The sequence below is a fragment of the Nomascus leucogenys genome, chromosome 18 (genome assembly GCF_006542625.1).
Source record: "Nomascus leucogenys isolate Asia chromosome 18, Asia_NLE_v1, whole genome shotgun sequence".
Classification (NCBI taxonomy): Eukaryota; Metazoa; Chordata; class Mammalia; order Primates; family Hylobatidae; genus Nomascus; species Nomascus leucogenys.
The window spans coordinates 56,389,424-56,403,125 of record NC_044398.1 but is presented as its reverse complement, the minus strand read 5'-3'; the positions used below and the strand labels follow the sequence as shown (position 1 = coordinate 56,403,125).

At 37.8% G+C, this 13,702-nt stretch overlaps 1 protein-coding gene across 1 annotated transcript in view; it reads left to right on the top strand.

The window, feature by feature from the left end:
- Positions 1 to 13,702, top strand: part of GPR158 (G protein-coupled receptor 158) — a 411,815-nt gene that overhangs the window by 348,308 nt on the left and 49,805 nt on the right. The window contains exon 6 of the mRNA XM_003269372.4: positions 10,327 to 10,436. Within this exon, the coding sequence (XP_003269420.2) occupies positions 10,327 to 10,436 (110 nt within the window). The remainder of the gene's footprint in view (positions 1 to 10,326; positions 10,437 to 13,702) is intronic.

Sequence of the window (13,702 nt, the reverse complement as noted above, 5' to 3'; positions counted from 1 at the left end):
CATGGAATACTATGCAACCATAAAAAACGATGAGTTCATGTCCTTTGTAGGGACATGGATGAAGCTGGAAACCATCATTCTCAGCAAACTATCGCAAGGACAAAAAACCAAACACCACATGTTCTCACTCATAGGTGGGAAATGAACAATGAGAACACTTGGACACAGGAAGGGGAACATCACACACCGGGGCCTATCGTAGGGTTGGGGGAGGGGGCAGGGATAGCATGAGGAGATATACCTAACGTAAATGACGAGTTAATGGGTGCAGCACACCAACATGGCACATGTATACATATGTAACAAACCTGCACATTGTGCACATGTACCCTAGAACTTAAAGTATAATAAAATGTATATATATATTTAAAAAGTTTATCTAAAACCTACACCTACATGAAATAGCTAGGTATAGACCATGCGTACAATTTGAATTTAAAAGTTTTTTCCACAAGGAATGTACCACTTTACATTCCCACTAGCTGTATATAAAAGTTCCTGTTCCTCCATATACATATCAAGATTTTTGATTGCCAGACTTAATTTTACCAAACTAATGAGTGTAAAATAATATCTCATTATAATAAATCATCTATTACTAGTGAGGTTTAGAATCTTTTTCATTGATTTACTTGCCAATCATAATTCCACTAAAATGCTCACTATTTTTTCAAATTGCTTATTCTTATGGAATTATAAAAATTCTTTACACATTCTGGATAACAACACTGTACCAATTCTATATCTTGTGAATATCTTCTCCCAGTATATGTTTTTTTTTTTAATTTTCTTTCCATGTTGATTTTAATGAAACCAAATTTATTGATCTTTTACTTTTTATATGGTTAAAAATTTTTAGTTATGTTTAAGAAATTATCTCCTGCACCAAAATCATGAAGAGATTGTATTCTATTTTATAAGTCTTAAAGTCATGCCTTTCACATTTATGTCTTTTGTGCACCTGTAATTGATTTTTATGTATGGTGTAAAGTAGAAATTCAGTTTCAAAAAAAAAAAAAAGAATTTTAGAACACACCACGGGACATTGAATAAAGGCCCATAAAAGATGATCCTGAGTAAATGTGCTTCAATGCACATGGCTCTGGCTAATGACTCATTTCCAGCCTTGTACTTCAAACAAAGCAAACCTGGAGAGGTTACACACAAGGTTTAGTTTAGTACTAGTATGACCTTTGTGGAGTGTCCTCCATCAAGGAAAATTATCAGCTTAATTCTTCCCATGTTGTTAGGTTGTTGGCAGCATAGCAAACCTGGGGATGAGCAGCTCTGGAAAATATTTGACTAGTAAGCCCTTTCCTTGGAGGAAGCAGTGGGAAATTATAAATATGGTAGAGAGTCCTTAAAGCCTCAGATGTTCTTCAAATCCTTATCAAAGGACAACTTCATCAACAAAAATCTTGCCACTTGAGTCTGTTACCATGCCTCCTAGTACACAGTAATCTTTTTTCTTTTATTTCTTTTTGTAAGTAAAACTGTTCTCTCACACTCTCTACTAACAGAAACCCCAAAGCACATAACACCTCACTTACCTGTAAAAGTGATTAAATTCACAACTAGTTTCACTGAACTGAAGCAAATAACACTTGGAGAGTCAATTAGGAAAGGGGAACTGCTGTGTTCAACACTATTGCTCAGATTCTAAACAGATCAGGCCTAAACCAAGAGCTTCACACCTTTGACTCTCAGAGCTTTGGGAATAGCATTGGACCGTGCTGGCTTCTCATCATTGTACCTTGTCAGCATCCCTCTTTTAAAAGCACTGGGCATTGTATCTACTGAGCAGAAATGGTGGAGATTAATTTTCTGTCTCTATCAATGTGTCTGTATACTTGCAAATAAGTTATTCTGTTAAAAAATGTTCTTCTATGGGCCCGGCGTGGTGGCTCACGCCTGTAATCCCTACACTTTGGGAGGTTGAGGCGGGTGGATCACCTGAGGTCAGGAGTTCGAGACCAGCCTGGCCAACATGGTGAAACCCCGTCTCCACTAAAAATACAACAAATTAGCCGGGTGTGGTGGTGGGCACCTATAATCCCAGCTACTTGGGAGGCTGAGGCAGGAGAATCACTTGAACCCTGGAGGTGGAGGTTACAGTGAGCCGAGATCGTACCATGGCACTCCAGCCTGGGCAACAAGAGTGAAACTCCATCTCAAAAAAAAAAAAAAAAAAAAAAAAGTTCTACTTCTAAGTTGAGCATATTTGAGAAGTCTAATAGTCTCCTTTATAGTTCTCTATTTCTCCCCTCTTAGCTGTGTTCAGTAGCCAAAGGGTCCAGGCAATCAAGCAGACTTCAAAACATGTTAACAAAATCACATTCAATTAAATGGGAGAATAATTTCTTTGTTATTGAAATTGAAATCTTTGAAATGAGAGAATAATTTCAAAGATTTCTTTGTACCTGACAGGAAAGCCTAGAAGGCTGTTTCTACCACAGCAATACTCTTTATTTTTATTTTTTATTCTTATTTATTTTACGTATTTTTTTTTTAGATGGAGTCTCTGTCACCCAGGCTGGAGTGCAGTGGCTCAATCTTGGCTCACTGCAACCTCTGCCTCCCAGGTTCAAGAAATTCTCATGCCTCAGTCTCCCAAGTGGCTGGGATTACAAGTGTTCACCACCCTGCCCAGCTAATTTTTCTATTTTTAGTAGAGATAGGGTTTCATCATGTTGGCCAGGCTAGTCTCAAACTCCTGACCTCAAGTGATCCACCCACCTGAGCCTCCCAAAGTGCTGGGATTACAGGCGTGAGCCACTGCGCCCAGCCAGCAATACTTTTTAAAAACTCGATGACTTGAGTATCCTACCACTAAGATCATTTGATTGAATTTTTTGTATAAATTTAAGGGGTACAAGTGCAATTTTGTTACATGGCTATGTTGTGTAATGATGACTAGGCTTTTAGTGTATCCATCACTTAAACGTTTATTATACGCACTAAGCAATTTCACATCAGCCACCCCCTTTCACTTCTCCACTTTTCCAGGTCCCCTTTGTCTATCATTCCATACTCTATGTCCCTAGGTACAGATTATTTAGCTTCTATTTATTAGTGAGAACATGCAGGAATTTTCTTTCTGCTTCTGAGTTGTTTCACTTAAGATAATGGCCTGCAGTTCCATCCATGTTGCTACAAAAGATATAATTTTATTTTTTATGGCTCAATAGTATTCCATGGTATAAGAATTTTGAGAGCATTTGAAAAAACTTCCCATGGTTATGAACCAAGTCCTTCAAACACACACTGAGGTATATCTACCTTAGGTCTTCACACTGAAGCCTTTCTCTCAAAGACTGTGGGAGAAACAAACCTTTAGGCAAATTATAGTGAGTTCCCAAGAGGCATTCTTAAAGGTAAAGGAAAGGTGGTGGTTTGGGTGTGACATCTGCTGCTGCTGGTCCTGGATGTCTTTTCCACGCAGCCCATCCTCTTTAACCTAGGATGTCTCATTTTACGACACCTATACTTTATATGCTGTGATCATTCATCCAGCAATTATGCAAGCTCTTCAGTCCCTAGGTTACTTAATAAATAGAGTGGTATGCTTTACTCCTGTAGCCCACAAATTCAATGCAGCATCTTTATAACTATCACTGGCCCTTAGTATCAGAATCAGCATAGTGTTTTATTTATTTATTTTTGTGATACATACTTTGGAATTATGCCTTAGGCAGTTCTTCCAGTAAAGGAACTTTTTATGGGTTCTTGTTTAAAAATTATTTTGATAACCACGGGCAAATTAATTAATCCCATTACAACTCAGTCTGTTTTATTTTAAAATAGAGATAATAAAGTATATTTTGGACCCTAAATATAGGTAATATGTCTAGCATGGTAATCAGTGCATATGTGTTGGGAGGCATGTGTAGCTATTATTGTTATTGGTACATAAAAATGATAGCTATCAGTATATCACTATTATCATAATTCATAAATTCTTCAGCTTAGTGACTTTTCTCAATTTCTTCACTGTTACAGTCTGTTATGAAATTTGTCATTGAGATTTCAAAAGGAATGTTTTATAATAATTTTGTTAAAATATATGTTTATATATAATTTTTTTGTTATACTTTAAGTTCTGGGATACACATGAAGAACGTGCAGGTTTGTTACATAGGTATACACGTGCCATGGTGGTTTGCTGCACCCATCAACTCATCATCTACATTAGGTGCTTCTCCTAATGCTATCCCTCTCCTACCCTGCCAACCCCTGACAGGCCCTGGTGTATAATATTCCCCTCCCTGCGTCCATGTGTTCTCATTGTTCAGCTATCACTTATATGTGAGAACATGCGGTGTTTGGTTTTCTGTTCCTGTGTTAGTTTGCTGACAATGATGGTTTCCAGCTTCATCCATCTCCCTGCAAAGGACATGAACTCATCCTTTTTTATGGCTGCATAGTATTATTCCATGGTGTATATGTGCCACGTTTTCTTTATCCAGTCTATCATTGATGGGCATTTGGGTTGGTTCCAAGTCTCTGCTGTTGTGAACAGTGCTGCAATAAACATATGTGTGCATGTGTCTTTATAGTAGAATGATTTATAATCCTTTGAGTATATACCCAGTAATGGGATTGCTGGGTCAAATGTTATTTCTGGTTCTAGATCCTTGAGGAATCGCCACACTGTCTTCCACAATGGTTGAACTAATTTACACTCCAACCAACAGTGTAAAAGCATCCTATTTCTCCACATCCTCTCCAGGATCTATTGTTTCCTGACTTTCTAATGATTGTCATTCTAACTGGTATGAGATGGTATCTCATGTGGTTTTGATTTGCATTTATCTAATGACCAGTAATGATGAGCATTGTTTCATATGTTTGTTGGCTACATAAATGTTTTCTTTGGAAAAGTGTCTGTTCATATCACTTTTTGATGGGGTTGTTTATAGATAATATTTTTAATGATAAAAGGTTAAATTTGGGGGATTTGAAAATATTGAACTTTCTAATCTCATTTTTGGTTTTGGTTTTTTGCTTGTTATAGATTATATTAACTGTTAGAAACCTAGATCCGAATTCGATGTCCCATAGGCAACTTTTACTCAGCATTTCCAAAAATGAACATTCCTTGCTCACTTCCTCTCTTCTTCCCATCCTTCCTTCCTTTTTTAATCTCATCCCTTCCACATCATGTACTAATTATCTCCTATTACCACGTACTGTCTTAGGGAATGGACGTGCAATCAAGATTTAGTTACAATCGCTACCCTCGTGCACCTTTATAAACTAGGAAGATACATTAAACAAATGAATTACAGAATTATTTCCAAGGAGAGCTGATGAGTGCAACAAAGAAAAGCTCAGCATTTGATGACAGTAAATAACATGCAAATAAGATGGAAACCTAACTCAGTCTGAGGCATGCTGGAGAAAGTCATGAATGTCCGCCCTGAGCCGAGACACGCAGGATGAGGCAGGGAATGACCACTGTGTCTTGTTAGCATTTCTCTTTTAAAAGCACTAGACATTGTGTCTACTGAGCAGACACAGTGGAGATTAATTTTATGAGTCTCTAGTGGTGTGTCTATACTTGCAAAAAAGTTATTCTATTGTAAAGCATTCTTTTATTTTGTGCATATTTGAGAAGCCTAATAGTCTTCTCCTTTGTGGTTCTCTTGTTCACCCCCATTAGCTGTGTTCGGTATCCAAAGAGTCAAGGCAATCGAGCAGACTTCGAAATGTCTTCTGCAGACTTACGCATCCTTTTCTTTTTGCTGTTTCATTTCAAGTACAATCATCCTCCAGGTCACCCAGGCTTAAAATCTTACATTATGTTTGACACTATATTTCCTTTTTGCCTCAACAAATAACAGGTTGCCCAGTTTTCTTGATTCGCATCTTCTTTCCTGTATCCCCATGAATGAATGAATTCTCCCTCTCACCATATTAGTTACATCCTTCTTTGCCTTTGCCCTATAGCTTTATTTTTCCTTTCATCCAAGAAATATTTACTGAGCACTTTCTGTGTGCCAGGACGCTGCTAGCACCAGTGTCACAGAAGTGAATGCGAAAACCCATGGTTGTCACGGAGCCTGCAGCCTACCAGAGGGAAGTCCTGATTAACAAGTAGGGACAGTGTGCTAAGCCACAGGGGAGGCATGTTCTTCCTAGAGGAAGGGATATTTGGGCTGAGGCTTGAAGGGGAGAACAGGAGAAAGCCAGGTACAAGTGAGACAGCAGTTGTGTAAGGAGCATCCAGCCAGAAGAGTCAGCAAATGCAAGGACCGCAGGGATCAGGTTAGTGGAAGTAATGATGTAATAGAGATCAGCTAGCTCCAAGTGTGAAGACTCTTGCTAACATCTTAAATAATTTTGACTTTTTCCTAAGAGTATTGAGAGCCACTGAAAGGTTCTAAGCAGGGAAGTGAGATGATGAGAAAGATCCCATCAGTCGCCATTTGGGAACTGAAATGACAGACACTGGAATAAGAAATAGGAAAACGTTCGGTGGGGAAGATGAACTTGGTTTTTCTTTTTTTCTTCCAACTGGTCCTCTCGCCTTCAGTCTCTCCCCTTTCCATAGTCCAACCTATGCTCTTCCGTGCTGTAGCCGGATGGATTCCCTGGTGCACACACTGCTGACCTCAACTCAGAGAGCTTTAATGCCATGTATACTGCTCCTGGAATAAAATCTGAATTCTCCACCCTGTTATTCAAAGCTTACAATGATCTGGCTCCATCTGTTTTAAAGCTTTCTTTACATGATTCCTCTTGTCTTACTGGCTGTAACTATATGCTCCACACTCCGGAACTTTCCCACAATATGCTTTTGTCCTGGGCTCCCTCCCTCTTTCGTCTTTGCCTGAATGAACACTTAAGCCTGTTCCTCCTTCCGTTCTTACTCACTTATCAGCCCTTCCAGGATAATTTCACTTGTTTCCACTGCCAGTAATTTCCCTTTCCTCTGAGATCCTCATTATAATGCAATTCACAGGGTGATGGCATTCATCACCTCCCCCACACAGTAGAGCCAGTTAGGAGACAGGATGACATCATTGTTCTTATGAGCAGGAACTCTGGAACCAAACTGCCTGGATTCAGATCCTGGCTCTGACAGTTCCTAGCTGTGTAACCCTGAGCACATCACTTAAATTATCTTTGCCTTATTTCCCTTCAGTAAAATCAAAGTCTCGTCTTTCTAAGGTATTGTGAGGATTAAATGAGTAAATGTATGCAAAAATGCTTAATTTAGTGTCTAGCATATAGTGTTGCCTAAATATTTAGTAAATCATATTTATCACTTACATGTAACATTCACTGTGTGAAATTATAACTTTTTTGAAGACCTAATCCACAGCTGATGTTTTTTATGGCTTCCAAATCCCTTACCGCCTCACACAGAGTAAATAAATATTGAATATGTCAATTAGGATACTAATGATTAGGAAGCCCTAATCAGTTTTCAAATCGTTTATTTTGAAGGTAACATTTTCCTTTTAAAATTGGCTAAAATAGATCAATGAGCAAATATTTAATGTGTATAAACTTTTAGTTTGTAAAGCACGCAGCATATACTGAGGAACAGGCCCTTCTTCAATTCTACATTTAATTCAGAGAGGCAACCATACAGATAACTACAATGTAAGATGCAGTAGAAGCAGCATATAGTCTAAAAGTCATAGTAGGAATTCAAAAGAAGGGGTGGCTGGGGTGATCAGAAAAGAATTTGTTGAGATGATGAGATATAATTGTGCTGCAATGAGAATGGTAACTTTTAGAACAAAGCGTAAATAAATCAACTGTCCTAATAATATTAGCCAATACTTAGTGAATACTCATTGTACCGGGCACTGTGTTTGACTGCTTACCACACACTATTACATTTAAGCTTCGATATATTTCCAAGATGAAGTATTTTGTTGCTGTGCCCATTTTACAAATGGGACAACTGAAGTATAGCAATGCAATATTAAATAAACTGTGCAAGCCCCACAACTAAGAAAGAGTAGACCCAGAATTGGAACCCAGGGAGACTGGATTCAAAGCCTGTACTCTCTCCTACCACCAGCATTGCCTGTGGCACATGCAAACTAAGAGTTACAGTCCACTATTTGCTGAACTATTTTAATAACACATTTTATTTAGATTACTAGAATTTCATTTCTTATTATTTTTGAATTTATACCTCCACCATGGATGCTGAAAAATACTGTTATTTCATGTCTTTCTGGCCAACCCGATCTTTCACTTATACTAACAAATGCTGAACTTCTTTATCTGTGAAAGAAAAAGTTTGAAGGTATATCAGTAGTTCCCAGGCAGCTCAAAAGTAAGTGTTTTTAAGTAAAAATTATGCAGACTTCTATATTACAGTTGTTCACCTTTGCTCATTCATTACCTAGAGAAAGCTCGGCGGATAATGAAAAGCTTTACTGATAGGATTTTGCAGCTCCCAAGAATCCTCTGTTCCAGAAGAATTTCTATGGCCATTTCTAGTGGAAATATTTGAGATTTTACATATTCCAGACTTGAGACCCCTGTATGCGTAGTCTCTGATCTATCATTCTCTCTTCCGTGAGAAGGAGCACATGTGCACCCACATACCTCAATCTTCTGTCAAGGTTTTTTCATTTGTCTTCCCCTTCCTAAGTTTTTCCTCCCCCTTTTAGCTTCAAGTCCTTAGTAAACAATAAAACTTGCTTTGCAGAACTCTTTATTCCTATTGAACTACTATGCAAAGAAATATGTCTGAAATACACGAGTTCAAACTTGGAATACAAATTTGTAGAATTTTAACTTGTTTTGTGAAAATAGTAAAAACAGGTTTTTACTTTTTTTTCCTGAATCTAGACATTTTTCTGGTAGATTAAATCCTGAAGGAAAATATTTATCTTTATCTTCACGTAGACCTGGTAAATTGGAAAACTAAGGACAAATTCTGTGCATGTGAAATAATAAAGTTGAATATTTTTGCTTGACTTCAGGAGCACGCAAAACAACATTATCTCCTGTTCACACCAATTTTTACCTTTCCTTAATTTCTCCTTAACACTTTTGTCCATATTTTCTCCATTCCTTGAGAACGTAATGTCTTTGTGTAGTAGAAATACTTGACAAATGCCAGGAGAGTTTAGGTGATTCATTCTTGGCACTGCTAGAGAGAGGGGCTATATTTGTAAAATATCAGCAAGAAAATGTCAGTACCTTCCCCATGGCCCCCAGCAATATGCACAACTCTGACAGGGAAAAACAAAAGTCATACTCAGGGTTTTGGCAGTGGGCATATTTTCTGTTACGACCTCGCTTTTAGAAGAAACAGTTCAGGCCAGCTGCTCCAGGGAAGATTGAGAGCCTGTGCGCTTCGATAGTATTAATCCTTTAGCACTGCAAGGTTTCTTAGGCAGAGTCAAACCAATTCTTATTCTACAAGGACTCACTCAAAATCGCACAGTAGCATATGAAAAGTAGTAGAGTGTCTGGCACGTTATCTGTTCACTCTCCCCTGGAATTGGCCACTCGTTTCTTTGTGGTCCCACTGAAATTGTAGAAATATTTATCACAGTACCTATGTTACTTGAATGCAATTTCCTATTTCCATGTCTCTTTTCCCCCTCTTCCTGGCCTTTGTATCTTGTATGAGCAGCACCTAGCACCGTGCCTGGCTCAGGGTAAATGCAATGCTTAATATTTGTTGAACGAAAACTCTGGAGTGAGAAAGTATGGAATTAGTGAGGTAATTGAGCCAAGTAGTAAATATGGAGTGGTAGATTGTTTGCAAGATGCAGTACACGGCAATCTCAGGGCTGTTTCAGACGGGGTAAAGGGATTGCCAGAAGTGTGGAGGTGGGAACAAGTGGCTCTGCGGGGAGAGTGGCAATGGGACTATCCTCGCTTGCTCGTTTTGGACAATAAGGAGAGGTAAGTTTGGACATACACCAAAGACTTAGAGACACTTGATAGAAACTTCTAAAAGTTGGATTTTTTTTTAATTATACTTTAAGTTTTAGGGTACATGTGTATAACATGCAGGTTTGTTACATATGTATACATGTGCCATGTTGGTGTGCTGCACCCATTAACTCGTCATTTAACATTAGGTATATCTGCTAATGCTATCCTTCCCCCCAAAGTTAGAAAATTTTAAGAATTTAGGTTTTATTTAATAAGCAGTAGGGAGACTCTGTATTTCTTTGGTCCGGACAATAAATGGTCAAAATAGTATTTTAAAGAATTATTCAGATGGGTGTATGCTTATATCAAAATTCCTATGTATGAAACATCAGGTTCTGAAATATTGACTTGGGTCTGTGGGTCATCAGTTGATACTGAAGGTCTCTTTCTGTTTTCATCCCACAGGTTGTTATTTTGTACTTTGAGCCAAGCACATTTCGCTGTATTCTCCTAAGATGGGTCCGCCTTCTCGGTTTTGCTACTGTTTACGGAACTGTCACTCTCAAACTTCACAGGTATATATATATTTTATTCATCGTCATTCTCATGGAAGGATCAAAGTGATCAGCTTGGCACATAACTGTTAGCTGGGCTGACCACTTAAATGGCTCAATTTCAAGAATTTAGATAGCAAGATACTATATATTTTTCACTTTCAAGTTGTGACATCTTTTGGATTCTTCAGGGAAATATTTAATACAACTGAATTATTTGAACAAGATGCTTCAATAACATGTGTCATTGGTTATGGAAAGGGTTAGTTCCTAATAAACAATAAGTTTAAAATATGAAACAGTATTTACTAGTTCAGAACAGGAAGGAATACAAAGGTAATACAGCTGAAATAAGAATACATATCCAGAGTGACCGTAGAATCCCATATAGAAACACACTTATTTGACAAAAACTACTGTCCTCCATTCCCAAGTTCCATGCCCCAAGGTAATCCTGCTGATATTCGATGGGTGAAGTTCAGAAAATAGTGCTTTTGGCTTTTCTCCTTAACCAGTGTGCTTCAGTGATTATCAGCCTTGGAAAATGGAGAATGCTGTAAGTTCCCTAATACTTAGTTCTAAAACCACCTAAATATTGGGTGGGGGCCGAGGGAAAGCGATAAAATAAACTACCTATCTACAAAGGCTAGGAATGGCTGGAAATTGTTCCAGGGCTTTCCCTTGCCTCCTTTTTCCAAGTTTAAAGAAAGTCTCAATTAAGTGATGCCAAAGAGCATAGGAGATAAACAGTCAACTTTCCCTGCACGGTAAAACTGTATCCCTGTAAAGAAAACCCTTTGTACTGATCAGCTTTAAAGCTGTTTTGATAACCATGGTAAGCCATTCATATGTTCGTGCTAGTCTGGCCATACATGTTTCTGAATAAAAATCTCCGAATATGGGTCATACAGTAGTTTAATTACACTGTCTACCACATAAGAAATTTTATTTTCATTTTCTCTCTTTTGGTACTTAATTACTGAGAATGCTCTAGATTATCCTTTTATCTTTTTGGGAAAAAAAGTGAATGTGTTTGACTCTCAGGATTCCCTTCTTATATATGCGGTAAAGTACAAAGAATATTGGATTAGGTTTCAGGAGATCCTATTTAAATCCCAATTTAGCCTCTAACTCTAATAAATCATAGGCTTCTGTTTCCTACAAAAGGAGAGATTAGACTAGTCTCTAATGTTCTCCCTGACTCTCACTGTATTCTATCCACATCACAGCACACTTCCCTCCAGCATCCTTCTTCAACTACCTTCCAGGTTTCCATTTCTTATATGATAGCTGTTTTCCAACTGGTGCTCACCAAAGAAAATGAGAAATCAATGACAGCCCCTGTGGACAGTAAGCCTTCTAGAAACCCTGAAAGAACAGACACCCTGTTGAGACTTGAAGATGAACTCTGTCCCTGTTAGTCTAGCACTTGGAGTCTAGTGGGTCCTCTATTATAATACTTATGGTGCCTTATAGTTTTCTTATTTGTCTTCACTTTCATTTACTTTCTCCTTGTAGTGAGAATTACACCATTATTGAATCCCCAGCACTCAGCACAAATGACTGACCCATGGGACATGTTTAATACATACGAGTAGATGAATGAATGAATGAAAAATGTCAGATGCAGCCCTGGAAGCTGCTTCCCGTCATTCTCTCCACACATAACTCATTCATATTCCCCTGACTCACTGTGCTCTACCTCAGCATGTCTCCAAGTGTCTGGAACACATAACTCTGTGGTCTGCAAGAGGATATTTAGGGGGATGTGAACCCAGTGTTCAGTAGCACTGAATCATTTAATGAGAAAATTACTTCCATGCAGGTTCTCCTTCAATCCTTCTGATTATTTTCAGGAGAAAGATTAGTTGGGAACTAGTAGGTCTTTAACACTTGCTGAATAGTTTCCAATCTTCCTTTGCAATGAAGAGCAGATCAGGCTTCAGTTTCAGAGCTTTTCACTGCAATGCTGTCTCCATGAGATTCATTATCTTTCTTTCATTGCATTTATTTTATAGTTATTTTCTATTTATGGAAAGTGTGACTATCACTAGATAGTGATAAGGTGATATAAAGCTTCCTTTAAATATTTTAAAACAATAAATATAAAACTGACAAAGAAATTATTAGTTGATGCACAGATACAGCAGAAATCTTGACACTAGTATGCAAATAATTGGAATTTGGGAAACTGTGTTAGAACATTATCTCTTTTATTTTAAAAAACGAAATTAAAACTATTTGAAATTAAAACTATTTTCCCTCTGACTTTGTATCTCTAGAAGTCATTGCAGTGAAGAGTTTCTCCACCAAAGGCTTAGATTGAAACTATTGCTAATGTAATGAGCTGAATCATTCTTATCCTCTGTGAACCATATGGCTTTAACTATTATATTGTTTTTTTCTTTATATTGCTTAAATTTAACTGATTCCAACATTGTTAACATCTATAAACTGAACAATCAGCATCCCATAGAAATGTGAACAACCTGAAGGAAGGACCAGCTGAACCAGCTTTGTGCTCCCCAGATTTAGTGCTGTATTTTTCCCATAGTATGTATTGAGATATTTGTTGAATGAATGAATGAATGGGTGGATGGTTCTAGTGAATAGAGCTGCAAAGGGTGGTTTTGGCAGGTGTCTCCTAGAGTCAAGAAACACATGGCCCTGAAGGAGGGACGTCTAAGCTTTTGTGGTGACATGATAGAGAGGAAAGATGTAAATCCTGACAAATCCAAATTGGAACTTCAATTCTGCCATTACTTATTTATACAACAAAGAATAAATTAACATCTGAGAATTAGTTTTCTCATCTGTAAGATGGTTTAATATCTCATCTGTAAAATGGTTTAACGTTCAATAACTTTAAGATGGTAAAGTTGTAGGGACTAAGTATAATTTGAATGTAGGTAAATGTGTCAAGTAGGGTTTTTTGGTTGCAAACAAAATGGGTTATGGCTGTACAGAACCAAATGGATTTGGCTGAACAGAAATGGATTATGGCTAAATCAAGCAAAAATGGAATTCATTGGAAGGATGGGGGAATGTCACCCATTGAAGGGAAAGCTAAAGAACCAGGCTTTCGAAGGAGCTGATCCAGGGTAGCTTGAGGGATCAAAGTAGCCCAAGCTAAGGGATAATGCCTTTTGAATACCATAGCTTCATTTTTATTCCACTTTTCATTTCAAGGTTTTAAAAAATTAAAAGTAAACCATACCTCTCTAGGCAGAAAATTCTCAGGAAATTATGAGTACTGATTTATGAAATGACTGTTATAGTCCCTTGAG